Raw genomic sequence first — 21,530 nt, 5'->3', positions numbered from 1 at the left:
CTAGGGAATGAGGAGCAGCTCCCATTGCCAAAATCGCGGCCCAGACGGCTCCACTGTCATGGCCACTGCTATTTTCAATGGCAAACCACAGCAAAATGGTCGCCGGACTACACAAACATGGCCGCCTTGCATTGAAGCACACAGGCTACAAGAAAATGGGAGCATCACAAGGCTCCTAGAGACCCAGGAGGGATCCCTAGGCCTCAAGGACTGGCCCAGGCAGGATGGCCACCCCCCCCCTGCACTGCCCCCATAGCTTGCATCGTGCCCAGCCCCCACCCCAGGGAGTGTCCAGACCACCCACACAGTCCCAGCCTAAGGGGGGGGGGGAGAGATATGATGGGGGGGGGGACAAATGAAAGGGGGTGCCTGGGGACAGATGGAGGAACCCGGGAGTCTGAACATACCAAGGAGGGGCCCACGTCCACCCCAAAACCCTCTAGGGGGAGAGGGGGGACAGCTAGTCAGCATACCAGGAGCCAGGTGGGCCCTGCTCCAAACAGAACCCATCGCCATCGAAATGGAGGGGGGGCTGACAGCCAGAAAGAACGCTGCGACTTGGACCGAGACCCGGTTGTATGTGACCTCATGAGGCATTTAACCCGCAGGCCGAACTAGCGCAGGGCTAAATCTGCGCGTGTTCAATGGCCAGACTGGGGTGACCACTGGATCTAGATTATCCAGCCTGTCGCCCAGCCAGGCAGTTAATTGTAGATCCAGAGCGGTGTCCATCAATGAATGAAAGAGAAAGGTTTATTTCCTCAAAATTGACGGCCTTTTTATTTGGGTACAGCTTAACGGACCGTGCAATTGTCACTAAAAGCAACGCAGTGCCGTATTGCAAAAAAATGGCCTAGTCAGGAAAGGGATAAAACCTTCCAGAGCTAAAGGGGTTAAACGGTCATACATAGTTGTATTTTAAGTATTACAAAAAACATTTTCATTCAAGTTCTTTTAACATGCTGAAAGAGCTAACGAAAACCACTAATATTCTTGTCTACAACAGTAACAAAGGTACATGATTAACATAAGCTAAACAAACATTCACAAACGGAGTATGGCAAATGCCTAACTCACAAGCTTCAATCTTAAAAGCACAATTGCTACAGCACTTAATGATGCATAGAACACTTCAAAATGTTGAAATTCACTGTAGATGATATTAGCACAGGTACTTCTGGTGTAGACACGTCAGTATGGCTGTAATCATTCAGAAGCTGCACTTTTCAATGTACATGCAAATATTTTTACAATACTAGCAGCAATTCAACCATGATAAACAGCAGCTTAAATTGTCATGCAGTTCCCAGAAGTGGTTTAAACACAGTTATTACTGACTGTCTCTTAGGAAATGACTAGGTTTATCTCGATTACTGTTCAGGATTCAGCTTGTCACCATCACATTGGTTTTCTTGTCCTTAGAGAGGATGAAACATCTTTCCTAAAGAATATGGAGCAGTTTTTAAGCTGCGCAGCCAGTTTGTGTCTAAGGACATAGTACTTACATGAGCAGATTGGATGGGAACCCAATATTACCTCTTCAACTTATAAAAGGCCATAAAGCGTATATCAAGCCAAAAACTTGTTTATAGTTTTGACAGTGTGGGGAAGGACTGCTGTTTTCTTTTTTACACTGCTATCCAGGAAACGGTTGGGGAGATTTAGCTTCACTTGTCCTAAAGACAAGGATTTCACAAGGCACAAATGAGTGAACATTTGCAACTGGGACACAAAAAAATAAAAAAAAAAAAACCTCACAGGGGTTCTAGCCTTCCCCTACTCTACTAAAGAAAGCTTTTTCATTTTGTACTGCTGTTGGAGAGTTCTTTTTGGTAAAATGTCAGCTGAGCAGGAAGAATAAATAAAAAATCTGGGGATCCTAGACAACAAAAAAAAATGAATGGAATTCTAATTATTTTCCACGTTATCCAAAAACGAAGAAAAAAAAAAAAAGAAGTGTGGCTGGACCTACACTTCAAAATGACAGTAAAGCATATTTCAATATAGCACATCATGCAAATAGTAAAAACAGCAGGTTATTCACATTACGCTGAATTCTTATAGCAAACTGTAAAATGTAGGTAATCATGGTTATTCATGATCAATATTAAAATGTTCAGCAATTAAGTGGCCTTACCTCAAACCTTGTGACCTCCTTCCGAACAGTAATAGAAATTCTTTCAAAATCTCTCTCATACTGGGTGACTTTGGACTCCCACTAACAAAACACATGACCAAGGTTTAGAATGTAAATCTAATGTAAGCAGCAACATAGGGCTAAATTACAGAGTTTAGAAGTTTAAGTATAAAAAGCGTGCCAAATAAAAAAATGATGTCCTTTTCCATTGAATTTAGAATCCTGGTTTAATTTTCAATTTCACAGTATACTAATGAAATTAGGCAAATGAGTGGTTGCTATTAGCAACAAGAATTGTTTTGCTTGCAAACTTATCATGAACAAAAATGAATAGTGGTTTATTTCTACTTGTGCCTAGACTGTAAACCAGGGGGTCCCCAACCCCCAGGCCAGGGACCATTGCCTGTCTGTGCCTTGTCCGTAACAGTTTGTGGCCTATTGGTAACCGGGCCCCACAGCAGGGGGTGGAAGGAGCTTCAGATCGGAATAGAGAGCTCCTCCCACCCTCTGCCTGGCTGATAGGATGACATCGTCAGCCAGGCTGGTGGGCGGAGGAGCTGGGAGGACATAGAGACTTAACAGCCTCTGCCATGCAGGTAGGAGTCCTGTGCAGGGGAGGCAGAGATTATTGTTAGAGAGGAAAAGAGGAGGAGGCAGACTGCAGGAGTACTGTAATGTAAAGGTGGGCTGTGATGTAAAGGGGGCACTGTAATGTAAAGGGAACTGCACACTAAAAGGGGGCTGTGATGTAAAGGGGGCACTTTACATGGCAGTGCCCCCTTTACAGAGCAGTCCCCATTACATTAATGTAAAGGGGACTGCACTGTAATGTATAGGGGAACTGAGGACACTGTGGGACTGCTTTATAAGGGGGAACTGTGATGTAAAGGGGGACTGTGGACACTGATCTAAAGGGGGGGGGGCTGTGCTGTAAAGGGGAGTTGTGATGTAAAAGGGAGTTAAGGACAGACTTTGTGAATAACCCATCCCATGACCCGTCCACAACAACCACCATCATCATCATCATCATTCCTCAGGCTCCCTAGGAAAATTGGCTGCCATGAAACAGATCCCTGGTGCCAAAAAGGTTGGGGACCGTTACCGTAAACTATACACATATGCTGAGTAGCTTGTAGATACAAACCCTGGAAGGATTATATGAATGCTTATTTATGAGCAATTTAGGACAAATAAGCATTAAAATCATTAAATTACTGCAAGGAGACCATTTACTACTGTAGCTGTAAAATGCATTAACTTATTTTTGGTGGGGCTGTGCCTGCTACTTGCCAAGTGTTAAAGGTCACCATATTCATAAATCTCTATTCCAGGGATTCCCAAACTATTAAGACATTGTAAAACTCTGACATTCCCATACATGACTAGGCATGATGGAATAGTTTCTGAACAACTGCAGGGCCGTAGTTAGGGAATCCCTGCTCTATTCTAATCACAGCCTGTAACCTATAATGGCTCGGGTGCATTAACTAAACTCACAAAGCAACCAGTTTGTGTACACTTGGGCTGCTATCTGGATGCACACCAGCAGTATCCCATCCTAGGTTAAAGTCAGCTTAAAACACATCTAAACCAAAAACAAATATATTTGCAGCTTACCAGGCCCTAATTTTTTTCATCTTTTCCCCCTTAATTTTTACCAGGCGATCCACGCAGTAACACACTTCTTGTCCTAAGGAGATGTTTACTCACTGTACCATGTCTATGATGTCTATGAAGAAGCAGCGTTTTCACCCAAGGTGGCTCTCCTGATCTGAGCCACAAAACATCCCCCCCCCCCCCCATATCTCTGAAATTGGAGAAAGGCATTCCATAGTCCAGGAAGTTGAAATATATATATATATATATATATATATATATATATATATATATATATATATATACACACATATACACATATACATACACACACACAGTACTGTGAAAAAGTTTTAGGCAGGAAATCGCCCCCCAAAAATCGCCGAAAGTAGTGCAGAAACTACTTTTGGGAATCGGTACAGCACCGCAAAGTCGCACCGATTTGGTTAATTGAATAAAATAAACTATTAAAGTAAAAAAACAGAAGAGAAACCCAAATCAAATCAATATTTGGTGTAACCACCCTTTGTCTTTAAATCAGCATCACTTCTAGGTACACTTGAACACAGTGTTTGAAGGTAGGTTGGAGAACTAACCACAGATCTTCTCTGGATGTAGGCAGCCTCAAGTCCTTCTTTCTCTTCATGTATCCCAGACAGACTATGTTGAGATCAGGGCTCTGTGGGGGCAAAACCGTTACTTCCCAGACTCCTTGTTTACAGTGAAGGTAGTTCTTAACGACATTGGCTGTAAGTTTGGGGTGGTTGTCCTGCTGCAGAATAAATTTGGGGTTAATCCCACACCTCCCTGATAGTATGGCATGATGGATAAGTATCTGCCTATATTTCTCTGCATTGAGGACACCATTGATCCTGACCAAATCTCCAACTCCATTTTCAGAAATGCAGCCCCAAATTTGCAAGGTACCTCCACCATGCTTCACTGTTGCTTGCAGACACTCATTGTACCGCTCTCTAGCATTTCAGCAAAAAAAAAAATGGCCTCCTGCTACAGCCAAATATTTCAAAAATCTTGACTCCGTAGTCCAAAAGCACCTGCTGCCATTTCTCTGCACCCCAATTCCTACGCTTTCTTGAATTGTTAAACCTTGTTTCCACGTCCGAGGTTTGACTTTTTAGGCGCAATTCTTCAATGAAGATCACTTCTACCAGACTTATCTGGGCAGTAGATGGATGTACCTCGGTCCTACTGGTTTCTGTCAGTTCTGCGATGATGGCACTGCTGGACATCTCTCGATGTCGAAGGGAAGCAAGATGTGTCTTTCATCTGCTGCATTACGTTTCCTTGGTCTAACACTGCGTCTACAGTCCTCAATGTTGTCCGATCAATGGCGCCCTCAGGCAGATATTTACCCATCATGCCATACCATCAGGGAAGCTTGTGATTCCCAAATTTATTCTGCAGCAGGACGATGACCCCAAACATACAGAATACTGACATTAGGGAACGATTATCAGAGTAAAGAAAAACAAGGAGTCTTAGAAGTGATGGTTTGGTCCCCACAGAGCCCTTAGGTCAACATCAAGTCTATCTGGGATTACATGAAGAAACAGAAGAATTTGAGGAAGCCTACATCCACAGAAGATTTGTGATTAGCTCTCCAAGACATTTTGAACAACCTAAATGCAGAGTTCCCTCAAAAACTGTGTGCAAGTGAACCTAGAAGAATTGATGCTGGTTTGAAGCCAAAGGGTAGTCACACCAAATATTGATTTGATTTAAATTTTTCTTCTGTTCTCTCACTTTGCTTTTCCTAACTGGATAAAAATAAACAATTAAAAAATATATTTTTGAAACCATTCTTACTTTACAGGATTTGGTCACACCTGTTTTAAGCGTTTGCACTGTACTGTATAGCTCAAATTACACAGTTAGCTTGTTTATGATTTAAGACAGATTGTCTGAGAAGGTTCTTCTTCAAAAAAGTAAAGCTTACATTTGCAAAACAGTCTTCTGCATGCACCTTTCCTTTTCCTTGCTTACCTCAGAGATTTCATCCTTGGCTTGCTGTAATTTATCTGGTTTGTTGGCCCACAACAGTCTAGCCTCATTCTCCCTTTTTTTTTGTAATGTTGACTGGGCATCCTGCCAGCGCTGCCAGGCCTTCATTCGCTGGTCAAAAGCACCCTTCAGTAGGTAAAATACAGCAGTTAATCACTACATTAAAAATTTAAATCACAATCTATATGAACACTAGGAGGAATATGTAAAGCCAAGCCACTCACCCGCACTGCTGACAGTAAGCGGATGTAATCTGCTAGAAGCTCAGCTAGCAAGTAGAAGTCACTGTTGGCCTGTTCCTGATGTAGTTGTTCGATCTTCTCTTCCACCTCTGCTAACTGGGATAGAGCTCTGGAAAGAGCTGTGTTATCCTCAGAGCTCCCCAGCATGGCCAAACTCTTGGCAAACTGAGCAGTATTCACAGCCAGCTCTGTAATCAGAAACAATACATTTAAAAGGTGTTGCTCAAGCCAATATTTATTTTACAGTTGGATAAAGTAGTGATGGGTTAGAACCTATTTAGCTTTCTTGCCCCCTACTTCACTACAACAGCCAACCAAAAGACTCCTCCTCCCATCTGATCAGGCCTGGAAACAAAGAAAATAAAAGTAGAATTACAGGCAAAACTTTTTATTTCCATTTTGGATAGAGTAAGGGAGGGTAATAACCCGACAGATTTATTTTTTGGCCATCTGTTTAATATTGTGGAGATTTCCCTTCACTTCCTGTCTCCTAGCCAAACAGGAAGAGAGGAAACCTCTGCAAATAAAGGGATATCCATGGGGACCCCCAGGTCCCCTGAACTAGTGTTCCCACTGGAAGATTTTCCCTCAATTACTTTTCTGGGGACAACCCAAAATGTAGCAATATTTTACTTTCACTTTTAGCGATAATGGTAAACAGAACAAAGAAGTTGAACCTCCCTACCAGGGGCACAGACCACAATAAAAACTGACAGGCATTCTAATCCCAGTCTACTCTATCCAAAGAAACAAAAACATTTGCCTTTAGGTGTATTTTAAAATCCCCACTGTCACCTCCTTTCCTTTTCCGGTCAGGATAGAAAGTAAGATTATAACGTTGGTCCATGATTTTTATTTCTGGGCTTCCTCGGGGAGTCACAGGGTTTTCATTTTGAAAGATTTAAGGGCTTACCTAGCCAGTATGCTTTTCAGGTGAAGGCAAACCTTACAGTCTTCACTCAGGACTATTATCAAGTGATAAGCTTCTGTCTATCAGGACCTGGGTTTTAACAGCCTTGCCACCTGTCAGACAGCAACCAAGAAGCAGGGTGGAAGATCAACACTGCTTAGAATAACACATCTGTCCAATCTGAAAAAAGGTCATGGAGTGTGAACTAGTGGATGAACGTGGTCACGTACAACACTTTCCAAAGACAGTCAAAAATGAGAATGACTGGAATTGCTCTCGGGCTCGATCCTTCAAAGACTACAAGATAAAAGTTCCAGCAAAGGAACAAAACAGTTCAGGGCATACTCTGCATTTGCTGTCGGGTCACATGTCCTGGAGATGAATCAGCATCTAACTTCTTAATGAGCCAAGAAGCCAGCAAATCCACAATTGTTTTGCAATTTAGACATATGATCAGGAACACCTTCAGACAAAGAAAACATTTCCCTGTGTCCAGATGTCTGTTGGAAAAAAAATAAAAAATCTGCCTGCCAGTTCTACAACAAGAGAATGTGCACCACAAGCATTGCTAGAACATTCTCCATTTCTGCTGAAACGCTCCAGGTGCCTCTATGATGACTGATGTAGGCAATTCTGATTGAACCCGATGGCTTGAAAGGGAAGGGTTCCAACAGACTAACTGCTTGTAACTCCAGGATGTTAATTAGAAGAACCGATTCTTCTGGAGACTAGCAACCCTGTGCAAACATGATCCTGAACTCTACCCCAACCAAGAACAATGGTGCCCATCATGAAAATCTTCTAATGTAAGGGAATTAAAAAAACTCTGGCCTCTGATAATACCTGGGAGAGAAGCCACTATGGCAGACATCTTGGTTTGAGGACGTAAAGGATCATATTGTAAGAGAAAGACTACAGGCATACCCCGTTTTACGTACACTCACTTTACGTACACTCGCGAGTACGGACATGCCCCGAGAGTGTACGTAAAGTGCCTCGCAAGTACGGACGTTCCGACATTCCCGCGCCGCGCAGCCGCAGTATACCCTGGAGTTGCGAGAGGCCAGGTTCCTGCCCAGAATACGCCCACAGACAGCTCGCCACGCAGCCGCAGTATACCCTGGAGTTGCGAGATACGCCCACAGACAGCTTGGAGTTGACCCCCAGCCATCCGCGAGTTGCCTGCCAGCCATCCCACAGCCTGGAGTTGCGAGTGAAGAGGCCAAGTTCCTGCCCGGAGTAGCCAGGCCCCAGTTACCGCCAGCCAGGGCCCAGTTACCGCCAGCCAGGCCACAGTTACCGCCAGCCAGGCCACAGTTACCGCCAGCCAGGCCACAGTTACCGCCAGCCAGGCCCCAGTTACCGCCAGCCAGGCCCCAGTTACCGCCAGCCAGGCCCCAGTTACCGCCAGCCAGGCCCCAGTTACCGCCAGCCAGGCCCCAATTGGTGCCAGCAAGGCCCCAGTTACTGCCAGCCAGGCCCCAGTTACCGCCAGCCAGGCCCCAGTTGGTGCCAGCCAGGCCCCAGTTGGTGCCAGCCAGGCCCCAGTTACTGCCAGCCAGGCCCCAGTTACCGCCAGCCAGGCCCCAGTTACCGCCAGCCAGGCCCCAGTTACCGCCAGCCAGGCCCCAGTTACCGCCAGCCAGGCCCCAGTTACCGCCAGCCAGGCCCCAATTGGTGCCAGCAAGGCCCCAGTTACCGCCAGCCAGGCCCCAGTTGGTGCCAGCAAGGCCCCAGTTACCGCCAGCCAGGCCCCAGTTGGTGCCAGCCAGGCCCCAGTTGGTGCCAGCAAGGCCCCAGTTACCGCCAGCCAGGCCCCAGTTACCGCCAGCCAGGCCCCAGTTACCGCCAGCCAGGCCCCAGTTGGTGCCAGCCAGGCCCCAGTTACCGCCAGCCAAGCCAAGAGTTACCGCCAGCCAGGCCAAGAGTTACCGCCAGCCAGGCCAAGAGTTACCGCCAGCCAGGCCCCAGTTACCGCCAGCCAGGCCAAGAGTTACTGCCATCCAAGCCAAGTGTTACCGCCAGCCAAGCCAAGAGTTACCGCCAGCCAAGCCAAGAGTTACCGCCAGCCAAGCCAAGAGTTACCGCCAGCCAGGCCAAGAGTTACCACCAGCCCATAGTTGCCAGCCCACAGCCAGCTCAGAGTTGCCTGCCAGCCATCCCACGGTTGCCGACTGCCCACCGTTCACCCAAAAACCTGCCAACATACAGGTAATTGCACTGCTGTAAACATTAGAGCAAATGTACTGTACTCGTACGTTACCTGTACTGTGTATTTTTTTTTGGTAACACCTGTATCCACTGTTCTTTTGATTGTTACAGGTACTTTTCGTGTACAGCACTGTACATCAATAATGACAGATACAAAAAAAAAACGTCAATCTATTACCTTGGATATGAAGGCTAAAATTATTAAATTGTATGATGAAGGTGTACCTCAAGCTGAAATAGGCCGAAGGCTAGGCTTCACTCGGACTACAGTTAACACCATCATGAAAAACAGAGAAAAAATTCTTGCAGAAATTAAGAGTGCTACACCCGTTAACGCAACAACAATTCGAAAAAGAGATAGCATTGTTGCAGACATGGAGAGACTCTTAACACTTTGGATAGAAAATCAGACTACACGTCATGTTCCTGTAAACCAGGCAATTATACAAAGTAAAGCCTTAAGCCTATTCAATGACTTGAAGGCTAAGAAAGGTGAGGCAGCAAAGGATGCAGAATTTTTTGCAAGCCGTGGATGGTTTGATAGGTTCAAGAAAAGGTCTAACCTACATAACATTAAAATACAAGGAGAGGCAGCTGCTGCAGATACTGAGGCTGCAGAAAGCTATCCAACAGAATTGGCCAAAATTATTGAAGACGGAGGCTACTCCATGGATCAAATTTTTAATGTGGATGAGACTGGGCTATTTTGGAAGAAGATGCCTGCAAGAACCTTCATCGCAAGACAGGAAAAATCAATGCCAGGCTACAAGCCAGCTAAAGATAGAATAACCCTTCTGTTAGGTGGCAATGCTTCTGGTACCTTAAAGCTAAAGCCTTTGCTAATTTACCGATGGGAAAATCCGAGAGCTTTGAAGAACTACGTTAAAACTAGACTTCCAGTGCACTGGAGAGCTAACAAAAAAGCATGGGTAACTGCAACCCTTTTTGAAGATTGGTTTGACACCTGCTTTGTTCCAGAGGTGAAAGCCTATTGCAAGGACAACGGTGTCCCTTTCCACATTTTGCTGCTTGTTGATAATGCCCCTGGACACCCTCGAACGCTAGATGAGCTGAACCCTAACATTCGAGTGCAATTCCTACCACCAAATACCACCTCACTACTACAGCCAATGGATCAATGTGTCATAGCCGCCTTCAAGTTGAACTACTTGAAAAGAACATTCAGCAAGTGTGTTGCAGCAATAGACAAAGAAGAAGGTGATGGTAAAGAAGTTCTATCCAAATTCTGGAAAAGTTTTAACATCTTGGATTGCATTAAAACTGTAAGAGATGCTTGGAATGACATAAAGGAAACCACAATGAAAAGGGCCTGGAAAAAATTATGCCCACAGTTAGTTGATGATTCTGAAGGCTTTGAAGAACATGTAGCTAATGTTACTGAAAATATTGTAGAGATGGCAAGGCAGTTAGAGCTGGAAGTGGAGCCAGAAGATGTTGCTGAACTGCTTGCATCCCACACTGAGCCCCTCAGCAATGAAGATCTTCTAGAACTTGAAGAGGAGAGAGAAGAAGATGTGCAGGATGAGGTTGAGATCATTGAACAGCCTGAAGGCTTAACTACAAAAATTCTCTTTGAAGCTTTTCGTCATCTTGATAGCGCCATGGCTCTTTTTGAAAAGCATGATAGGGATTTTGAAAGAAGTTCCAAAGTCAATGCTAACATTTCAGGGGCTTATGCCTGCTACAAAGAAATCTACAGGGAAAAGAAGAGAGCAACACTTCAAACCTCCATAGACAGTTACTTTCCTAAAAGTCCATCAGCACGCACATCATCCACATTGACTGACAGTCATTTTGATCCTAGATCATCATCAACGGACAGTCCATTTTCACCTCTGACATCCCCATCAAGCCCTGCTTCTACTCTGATTGATCTTTGTAATACACCCACTTTGCCAGCAAGACAGTATCTCGCCTTTGAAGACTTGACTTGTGAAACAGAAAATTCTTGTATGCCTGCCAGTCCATTTTCAGCTCCGACATCATCATCAAGTCCTGCTCCTACACTGATTGCTATTTGTAGTACACCCAATTCTCCAGCAAGAAAGCGTCTCGCCTTTGAAGACTTGACTTGTGAAACAGAAGATACCTGTATGCCTTCCAGTCCATTTCCAGCTGCTCCTACTCTGATTGCTACTTCTACTTGTAGACCCAATTCACCAGCAAGAAAGCGTCTCGCCTTTGAAGACTTGGCTTGTGAAACAGAAGATACCTGTATGCCTTCATCATTCCTACTACATTAAACTCTCTCAGCTTCTCTGGCCTTGCGACAACAATCAAGATGGGGTAAGCTTACAATTTTTTTTTTAATACTGTACTGTATTATGTTTATTTTAGTTATCAATGCATTATTTATATCAGTTATGCCTCTAAATGACTATTGGAATGTAGTACATGCATTGAGAAGTGAAAAAAAGGTATTGCTTCACTTTAAGTACATTTTCGTTTTACATACATGCTCCGGTCCCATTGCGTACTTAAAAGCGGGGTATGCCTGTACATTAGTCCCACACAGTGGAAATATTCTGTAGTGAAAGAGCAAATGGGACTGCTTCACAGGTTGATACCAGCAATAACAGACAGCTTCACAAGAAAGATGGATGTCTTGAAGTAGTACTTTTGTCAACGTCTCCTGAGGCAAGAAGGCCTTGGCCTGAAAAGGAATCCTGGAGGAGAGGGCCCCAAGTACTCCAAGTGAGGTGATCGAATCAAAGTTGACTTTTTATGTTCTGATGCCACATAAGCTTTCCAAATCTCTGCAAAAGTCATCAAGCACCCCCCACCTAAGAAGGAGCGGGACCTTTCTACATAGGTTGATTTATCCACAAGTTCTGATCCTTTGATTTGCCATAAATGTTTAGAACCCCCTAAGCCAGAGAGGATGGAAGAACTGTGGTCGGGGAACTGAAACCTAATGTGAAAGAACAAAAAGGAATGTTTTGATGCAGGGCAGGATAGTGTCGACCTGCACTGTTGAGTCTTGTTTTTGCATGCCTGGGATAGTACTATTACTAAGAGTACTATTACACTTAATTGCATTTTTTAATGATTTTATCCAACGAAGAGCCGAAAAGACTGCAGCTCATAAAGGATACTGGTGAGAAAGCCTTACTACACCACAAAAAATAAGGATAGAGAGACAGATATAGCGTTCTCTATTTAATACATATATACACTTTATATATATATATATATATATATATATATATATATATATATATATATATATATATATATATATTTCTATTGCTGGCTGAAATTCAGTAGGTGGGGTCTCCTCCTCTAAGGAAGGGAGAGACAGACTCAACCTCCGAGTTCTCTGGATGACCTGAACAGATATAGAAATGTTGGAGATCTCTGTCAGATTCTGCTGAAGAAGATTGTGAAGGGTATTTGAAGCCCTTGCGATTAGGGGAAGCAACAAGTTGTACTGAGTCATAACAAAAACAATACTCCCACTGAATACAGGAAGCAGAATGAGCAACAGAAGATGAAAGAGGAAACTTGAAAATGGCCACTGATGCAGGAAAGTCTGGCTAGGTCTGTAGGAGGCATAGAAAACCAAACTTTTTCTGTACTTGGTTCAGCTTTGCACAGAGTACAAATTAAGTCCTATTTGGTAGATCACCAGCAACTGCAGAGCAGCCATCCTTACCCTGAGTACAAGACATGTCAAAATAGCAGTAGCTGCAACACCAGAAAAAAAAGATCCAACTCCTCAAGAATGTTCATGGACCGCACTAAGTGAGGGCCTGGAGAGGTACACAGTTGTGTATGGCTATTCAGTTTGCATCTCTTCCTCTAGTAATAATTTTGGGCTTCTCAAACTGCAGTAGGCTAACCAGAATAGCCCTATTAAAATAGGATTGCCTCATAAATGCTTGGTGCACTCACCACAGCAGATATTTGTCCTCTGAGGAGGGTATTTTTTCAGGTTCCCATGAGGCATTTGTATTCTGCACTGTCAGACTCTGGACCTAAAGGTGGGGACTTTGGAAAATAATATAATATATCTTACTGAAGACTTTAATGTAGAAATGCTTCCACTGTACCAAGTTATAGCCTTAAAGTGGTAGTAAACCCAAAAGCAAACATTAAGTTGCAGCTTACTAATTCTTTCTTCTATTTTCACTTGGCGATCAAGCAGTAAGTCTAATTTTTCAAAAGAACAAGCTCTCCAGCAGAATGTATCAGTTACAGAGATCAGAAAAAACATTTAACTACAGCTGCACGATTAATCGTATAATATTTGCGATCTTGATTCACCCCCCCCTCCATCTCAATAAGGAAAGAAGCCATCGGTTGCGGCAGAGTCAGCGCTGAAAACAAACGACACCGATACAGGAATTTATGTCAGCTGAGAGACAACAGGATGCGGTGGATGGGCGGTACTGCATTTCTTCGTCAGACAGAGGCCCCGGTGACACTGCATCCTTCATCCCTCTCCATGAAGTGTAAATTCGTGCCATGCTTTTTCAAATGTGAGCTGTCTTTATTTAATCCATTATCATGACAAAGTAGGGGGTAATCCTAGTCAAAGCTTTAATTTAAATGGTTAATAAAAAAACATATATATTATTTTATATTTATTTTATTATATCTTTTCATGTGACAACACTGAAGAAATTACACTTTGCTACAATGTAAAGTAGTGAGTGTACAGCTTGTATAACAGTGTAAATTTGCTATCCCCTCAAAATAACTCAACACACAGCCATTAATGTCTAAACTGCTGGCATCAAAAGTAAGTACAACCCTAGAGTGAAAATGTCCAAATTAGGCCCAAAATTTCAATATTTCATGCGGCCACCATTTTCCAGCACTGTTTTAACCCTCTTGGGCATGGAGTTCACCAGAGCTTCACAAGTTGCCACTGGAGTCCTCTTCCACTCCTCCATGACGACATCACAGAGATGGTGGATGCTATGCTAGAGACCTTGCGCTCCTCCAAATTCTGTTTGAGGATGCCCCACAGATGCTCAATAGGGTTTAGGTCTGGAGACATGCTTGGCCATCTTTAACCTCAGTGTTTTGAGGTCTTTATGTTGGAATACTGCCCTGCGGCCCAGTCTCCGAAGGGAGGGGATCATGCTCTGCTTCAGTATGTCCCAGTACACGTTGGCATTCATGGCTCCCTCAATGAACTGTAGCTCCCCAGTGCCGGCAGCACTCACGCAGCCCCAGACCATGACACTCCCACCACCATGCTTGACTATAGGCAAGACACACTTGTCTTTGTACTCCTCGCCTGGTTGCTGCCACACACGCTTGACATCATCTGAACCAAATAAGTTTATCTTGGTCTCATCAGACCCCAGGACATGGTTCCAGTAATCCATGTCCTTAGTCTGTCTTCAGCAAACTGTTTGCGGGCTTTCTTGTGCATCACCTTTAGAAGAGGTTTCCTTGAGGGAAGACAGCCATTAAGACCAATTTGATGCAGTATGCGGCGTATGGTCTGAGCAATGACAGGCTGACCCCCCAACCCTTCAACTTCTGCAGCAATGCTGGCAGTACTCATATGTCTATTTCCCAAAGATAACCTTTGGATAGGATGCTGAGCACTTGCACTTAACTTCTTTGGTTGACCATGGCGAGGCCTGTTCTAAGTGGAACCTGTGCTGTTAAAACCACTGTATGGTCTTGGCCACTGTGCTGCAGCTCAGTTTCAGGGTCTTGGTAATCTTGTTATAGCCTAGGCCATCTTTATGTAGAGCAACAATTCTTTTTTTCAGACCCTCAGAGAATGCTTTGCCATAAGGTGCCATGTTGAACTTCCAGTGACCAGTATGAGACAGGTAAGAGCGATAGCACCAAATTTAACACATCTGCTCCCAGTTCACACCTGAGACCTTGTAACACTAACAAGTCACATGACACCGGGGAGGGAAAATGGCTAATAGGGCCCACGTAGGGGTGTACTTACTTTTGTTACCAGCGGTTTAGACATTATTGGCTGTGTGTTGAGTTATTTTGAAGGGACAGCAAATTTACACTGTTATACCAGCTGTGCACTCACTACTTTACATTGTAGCAAAGTGTAATAATATTTACAAAAACGAGAGAGGTGTACTCACCTTTGTGAACTATATACAATTATATAATAATAATAATTTGGACATTTTCACTTAGGGGTGTACTCACTTTTGTTGCCAGCAGTTTAGACATTAATGGCTTTATGTTGAGTTATTTTGAGGGGACAGCAAATTTACACTGTCATACAGGTCTACAGGTGCGTGATTATGCCTGTACAAGCCGCCCACCTGCAGTAATATGCGTGCAGCAGGTCGGCAAGTGGTTGAAGTACATTTGGCAAATTTTTCTAAAGGGAAGCTGTACACTCACTACTTTACATTTTAGCAAAGTGTAATTTCTTCAGGGTTGTCATATGAAAAGGTATAACAAAATATTTACAAAAATGTGAGGTGTGTGTGTGTATATATATATATAATTAATAATTCGTGAACAAATCGAGAAAGAATTGGGAGAATCGTGATCTTCATTCTACGCAAAAAAAACTGGATTCTCATTTTTGCTCTGCATTTAACACTAACAGAGGTGCTTATAATGATCAGCTTCTTATTATGTAAAAGCTTTATCCCAAAAAGAATAAAAAATTGCTTTGCTGTAACTGCTTATAAAGTATTAGCTGGAGTTTGGCTTCAATTTGTTAGTGTATCTTGATCTGTTAGCACATCCAAAACTCCTCTCATCCCTAGACTCAGAATGCTGCTCATTCATCCAGAATTGGGGCACTGTAATACAGGTGGTGTGTTACTGACCAGATCACCAGGTGAAGATGAATGAGCACAGGAGGCATCTTTAGACAGCAGCATTCTGAGTCTAGGGATGAGAGGAGTTTTGGATGTGCTAACAGATCAAGATACACTAACAAATTGAAGCCAAACTCCAGCTAATTCTTTATAAGCAGTTACAGCAAACCATTTTTTAATTCTTTTTGGGATAAATGTTTTACATAAAAAGAAGCTGATTATAAGCACCTCTGCTAGTGTTAAATGCGGAACTGAACGATTCTGGCAAAAATGAGAATCCAGTTTTTTTTTGCATAGAATGAAGATCACGATTCTCATAATTCTTTCTCGATTTGTTCACAAATTATTAATTTTATATATTATATTATATATTATACATACACACCTCACATTTTTGTAAATATTTTGTTATACCTTTTCATATGACAACCCTGAAGAAATTACACTTTGCTACAATGTAAAGTAGTGAGTTTACAGTTTCCCTTTAGAAAAATTTGCCAAATGTACTTCAACCACTTGCCGACCTGCTGCACGCATATTACTGCAGGTGGGCGGCTTGTACAGGCATAATCACGCACCTGTAGGTTGGCACTGCCCCCCCCCCCCAGCCTCTAGCTGTGATTGGACAGGATTTTGTCAACAGGTTTCAGGCAATGATTCATGGCTGAGGCCTGCTGATTGTTGACAAACACATAGGGCTCTGTACAGAGGGAACAATCTGTTTCTTCTCCCAGCAAAGCAAATTTTAACAATACAGCACCCCGTGATTACCCTGAGATGTTAACCTCTTAACATCCAGTGTCATAAGTACAGTGACAGTGTATGGCATTATCACTGATCACTGTACTAGTGTCACTTGATGATGTCCATGTCAGATAGTTATTGTATCTCCCAGCCAGCGTTAGTGACCGATTGCCCAGCGCACTCATAGTCCCACTACAAGTCATTAATAAAAAATTAAATACGTTAAAAATTGCAGCATTTATACAAAGTTTGTAGACGCTATAACTTTCACACAAACCAATCAATATACACCTATTGGGATTTTTTTTTTTTTTACCAAAGATGTAGCAGAATACATTTTGGCCTAAATTTATTAAGAAATTAGATTTAGCACTGATCACTGTATTGGTGTCACTGGTCCCCAAAAAGTGTCAGTGTCTGATTTGTCTGCTGCAGTGTCGCAGTCCCGCTATAAGTCACTGATCGTCGCCATTACTAGTAAAAAAAAAAAAAAAAAAAAAAAAAAATATTCCATAAAAATATCCTATCGTTTTTAGACACTAAAATTTCTGTGCAAACCAATCATACGCTTATTGGGATTTTTTTTTTAAACCAAAAACTAGTAGCATAATACATATTGGCCTAAACCAGGGTTTCTCAACCAGGGTTCCGTGGAATCCTAGGGTTCCTCCTGAGGTTGCTAGGGTATCCTTGAGCAATGGGCAATTTCTGCCTATCAGATAGTTTCCAATGACACCATTGTTCCTTTTAGCTATCTGTAAGGGGGTAATTCTTCCCAATGATGACAAGAGTAAGGAGCAATCTTCCCACTGACGGTCACACTAATGTGTCATGGAGTTGTACATTTTTCATTTTTAGCAGGGGTTCCCCGAGACCAGAAATGTATTTCAAGAGTTCCTCTGTGTTGAAAAGGTTGAGAAAGACTAACCTAAAAGAAGGAAGAAATTCGATTTTTTAAATTTTTTTTTTATAGGATAGGTTTTAAAGAAGTAAAACAAAATAGTTTTTTTTTTTCTTCAGTTTTTGGTCTTTTTTTTTTCTGTTTATTTTCCTTTTTGTTTATATAATACAAATAATGGCCTGGTCATGAAGGAGGAAAAACCTTCCTGTGGTCAAGTGGTTAACAATGTTCATGATGGCGTTTTTTGGTAAACATAACATCAGTTAAAGATATTATAATTTCTCTGTATAAAGCACATATTAGGATTCTGGAGGACATAACAAAACTGGAATTTCTGCCATCTTGTTAAACCTAAAGTGGCTTCAAAATTCCATAAGATTGAGAAATCGAAAATCCTTTTTTCTTTTGTAAGAACCCTGCTAGCGAGTTGCAGGAGAAAGTTTAATCACTCGATGTATAAGGTTTCATCCTATTCTTTTTGTTCAGTTTGAATTTCCATAGAGATCAAAGGCTTTAAAAATACCTTCATCAAGCAACACCATCATTTGGCTTGGTTGGTGAACCAGGAATTGTACTTTCAATGTAAGGTACTACTGGCTGTTCCCCACTCTGAGGGATTTATTGTTTCATCTTGGCTGGCTGACGTGGAGGAGGGGGAAATATATACGATTACTCTTGCCGGTAATCTTGTTTTCAATACCCCTTCCTTACAGCCAGTATCCTACCTAATTATGTAAGTAGGTCCTATTCAACCACTGAGCAGGTGAAATGGGATGGGGCATTTAACGTTCTTTGTTTTTCATCCTGATCAGAGGGAAGGGGCGGTTATGGAAACAATATTACGGGTAAGCACAATCCAACATCTCCACTTACTCTTTCATCTGATATTCATCATCAGAACAGGCCGTGAAAAGAATCTACCCAATCAGGGCATAGAGAGCAACAAAAACATGACATTATATTGTTCGCATTCTGACTAAGATTGTTTCTCAATTTCTCTCCTGGTGGCATGCAACTGGAAAGCTCTACAATGGGGATGAATGCAAAAATTGCGTCAGTAGTATTATAGACTTCGATAGCAGCAGGGAGCTTACCTTGTTTTGCAGCGAGCAATTAGGATTCTTGTAGAATAAATTAAATACTGCGCTAACTAAAAACGTGTAAAAGCGGCTAGCACTAATCACTAGACCATAAAGTGATAAAGAATACAGAAAAAAAGAACAAATGTGCAGCGCTAGTGATAAATGAGAGTCCGACTAAAATTGCAAAAAGTCCCATATAAAGATAATTGGTGATAAGGTGATCCAAGTGTAATTATACATTGATAGTGCGACTAATCCCAACTCCAATGAAGGTATAAGTGAATTGCGCTCACCAGATGGATGGGACCCCAATACTGTACAGCAAGGGGGTCAAACAGGCTTAAAGGGTAAAGCTGTATCCCAACAGATTTCACCGACCATGGAGGGTGATGTGCGAATCCTTGATAGATGTGATCAATCAGAGACTCCACTCCCAAATGGTAGATGGTAGATCAAAAAAGAAGGGGGATATACATAGCGTAATATTGCTAAAAAACTGGTTAATTGATAAAATAGCCGATACACTTACAGACATCCGTAATGAAATGGCATATCAAGCAGCTATTCCCAACACCAATGCATGCAGCTAATCACACCACCAATGGAGATAATAAATGTGAATTGCGCTCACCAGATGGATGGGACCTCCAAGCTATACAGCGAGGGGGTCAAATGGGCTTGAAAAGGGTATGGATATATCCCCACAAGATTCACCGACCACTGAAGATGATGAATGGGTCCTTGACAGATGTAATCGTCAGAATCTCCACTCCCAAATGATGGATGATATATCAAAAAAGAGGGGGGGGGGTATACATAGCGTAATATTGCTAAAACTGGTTTATTTAGTAAAATAGCCGATACACTTACAGACATCCGTATTCAAAAGGCATATCAAGCATATACAGCTGAGCTGACTGAAGTCCTCTTAACATGTTTCGGCACAACTGCCTTTTTCAAAAGATATTATGTCAGCAAAGTGGTGTCCATTATATATAACTTACCCATTGGTTCAATCAACCCGCAAAGGTAATTAAGGTAATGAGTAACAGGAAATGCCTGGAACACACCAGCGTGTGTTCCAAGCCTCATTATAGAGAAGCGCCAAAAAAGCCTAGAAAGGCAGTTAGGTGGTGGACCAGGAAGTAATATATTAAATATATCGGCGTGCGTTCCACGCCTCATTTTAAAATACCGCCAGAATGAAGGGGGGCCAAGGGTCACCGCTTCAGAGATAAACAAGGAAGCAACATCACTTGGACTCGCCGCACAGGAAGTGATGTTAGCATCGTGCGCCTCCAGCAATGTCAACAGGAAAGACCCGGCCGTGCCGACGTCACATCCGGGACTCGGAGGAAGTGGCGTCATAGCGGCACGACATGGTCAAAAATAACGAAATCGCCGGACAAAGGACGAGAACTTATTAAGAAAGAATCTAAACTTAAATGTCCCGACACATCTCAAGCCGAGGGAGTGGATTAAACCTGAAATCCCAACTTAGCAAAACAGGGTGACACAGAACCAATGGATATGTCAGTAAACAATAAATACATACATGTATATAAAACCAATTAAAGGTATAAAAACATGGATGTGCACATTATTGAATAGATAAAACCTATATATTAATGAATCATTAAAATGAATAAATTAAAACAATAGTGTGCAAAGTCATTTTATAAAAATGCTCATTTTGTAAAAATGTTAAAAACTGAGATAAAAGGAAGATGGGGAACTAGTAAAAAGAGAAAAAAAATGCACATTATGCTGTATTTATAAAAGCGTTGATGTCCCACTCAATGTTTAAACCATAAGGATGGTAGGATTTAAGGGTGTATATCCAGTACACCTCTCTCCTGGAGACGCCTCTAATTTTAGAGCCACCCCTCCAAGGGGAAGTGTACTGATCAATAACCTGGAACAAAGTGCCTGTAGGATCCTTATGGTGAGTTAATAAATATGTGATGCTCCTGAGTTAGTCTTTTGGATGCGCTACATAGACGACATCCTCCTCCTATGGAAGGGGGACTTACCATCTCTTGAATCTTTTATGGTTTTCTTGAATGATAACACTAGGGGTATCCAGTTATCTTTTGAATACAGTTCTAATACCATACATTTTTTGGATTTAAATATCACATTGGTGGATAATCAATTTGTCACTAGCACTTTCTTCAAAGAGACTGATCGTAACTCTTATTTGCTTACTGACAGTTGCCACCATAAGGCTTGGTTGGGCGGTATACCTAAAAGCCAATTTATTAGGCTCAGGAGGAATTGTACTCATGATCAAGAATTCCTCCAACAAGCCCAACTATTGAAAAATAGATTTCTGACCAAGGGTTATAGACCTGATACCCTTGAAGTCTGCCATTGCTGAAGTGGCACAGATCGATAGAGCTGAGTTATTATCTGGATCTAAAAATAAGAACAAAGATCAGTCTGACTTTGCAAAATGGTCCTTTTTTACCAATTTCTCTACACAGCACAGGTCCATTAAGAAAATATTTTCAAAACATTGGGACGTTCTTAGAAACGATCCGGTTTTGAGCACTGTTTTACCTGGTCGGCCATCCATTATATTTAGGGGAGTTCCTGCATTGAGAGGGAAACTCGCCCCCAATGTACCAGATGAACCTATTAAGCCCAAAATGTTTTTTTCTGATCTGATTGGGTTCTACCCTTGCCGTAAATGTAAGGTTTGTGACTACAATTGTGACAGAAGAAGAAAATTCACATCTTTTCAATCCACTGTCACTAGTAGTGTATACCAGATAAAATTCTTTGCTACATGTATAACCACTCATGTCGTCTACTTGATGACCTGCCCATGCAAAAAGCAGTATGTAGGGCGTACTATTAGGTCATTCAATGTACGGGTTAATGAACAC

General features: G+C 42.4%; 2 protein-coding genes across 2 annotated transcripts in view; one reads left to right on the top strand and one right to left on the bottom strand.

Annotated features, from left to right (window-relative positions):
* Positions 1-21,530, bottom strand: part of SNX1 (sorting nexin 1) — a 100,511-nt gene that overhangs the window by 19,524 nt on the left and 59,457 nt on the right. Inside the window, exons 11-13 of the mRNA XM_082254708.1 lie at positions 5,980-6,185; positions 5,738-5,881; positions 2,138-2,218 (exon numbers count right to left, since the gene is read on the bottom strand). Of these exons, the coding sequence (XP_082110834.1) occupies positions 2,138-2,218; positions 5,738-5,881; positions 5,980-6,185 (431 nt within the window). The remainder of the gene's footprint in view (positions 1-2,137; positions 2,219-5,737; positions 5,882-5,979; positions 6,186-21,530) is intronic.
* On the top strand, positions 9,020-11,382 carry LOC309554553 (tigger transposable element-derived protein 1-like; the record flags this gene model as incomplete). The annotated part of the gene is made up of 2 exons (XM_082256293.1): positions 9,020-9,118; positions 9,230-11,382. The coding sequence occupies exon 2, from the start codon at positions 9,262-9,264 to the stop codon at positions 11,380-11,382; it is 2,121 nt and encodes a 706-aa protein (XP_082112419.1). The 5' UTR covers positions 9,020-9,118; positions 9,230-9,261.

Source organism: Pelophylax lessonae, assembly GCF_965119305.1.
Source record: "Pelophylax lessonae genome assembly, chromosome: 4".
Classification (NCBI taxonomy): Eukaryota; Metazoa; Chordata; class Amphibia; order Anura; family Ranidae; genus Pelophylax; species Pelophylax lessonae.
The sequence above is the reverse complement of the archived record's forward strand: the minus strand, read 5'-3'. Positions and strand labels throughout refer to the sequence as shown.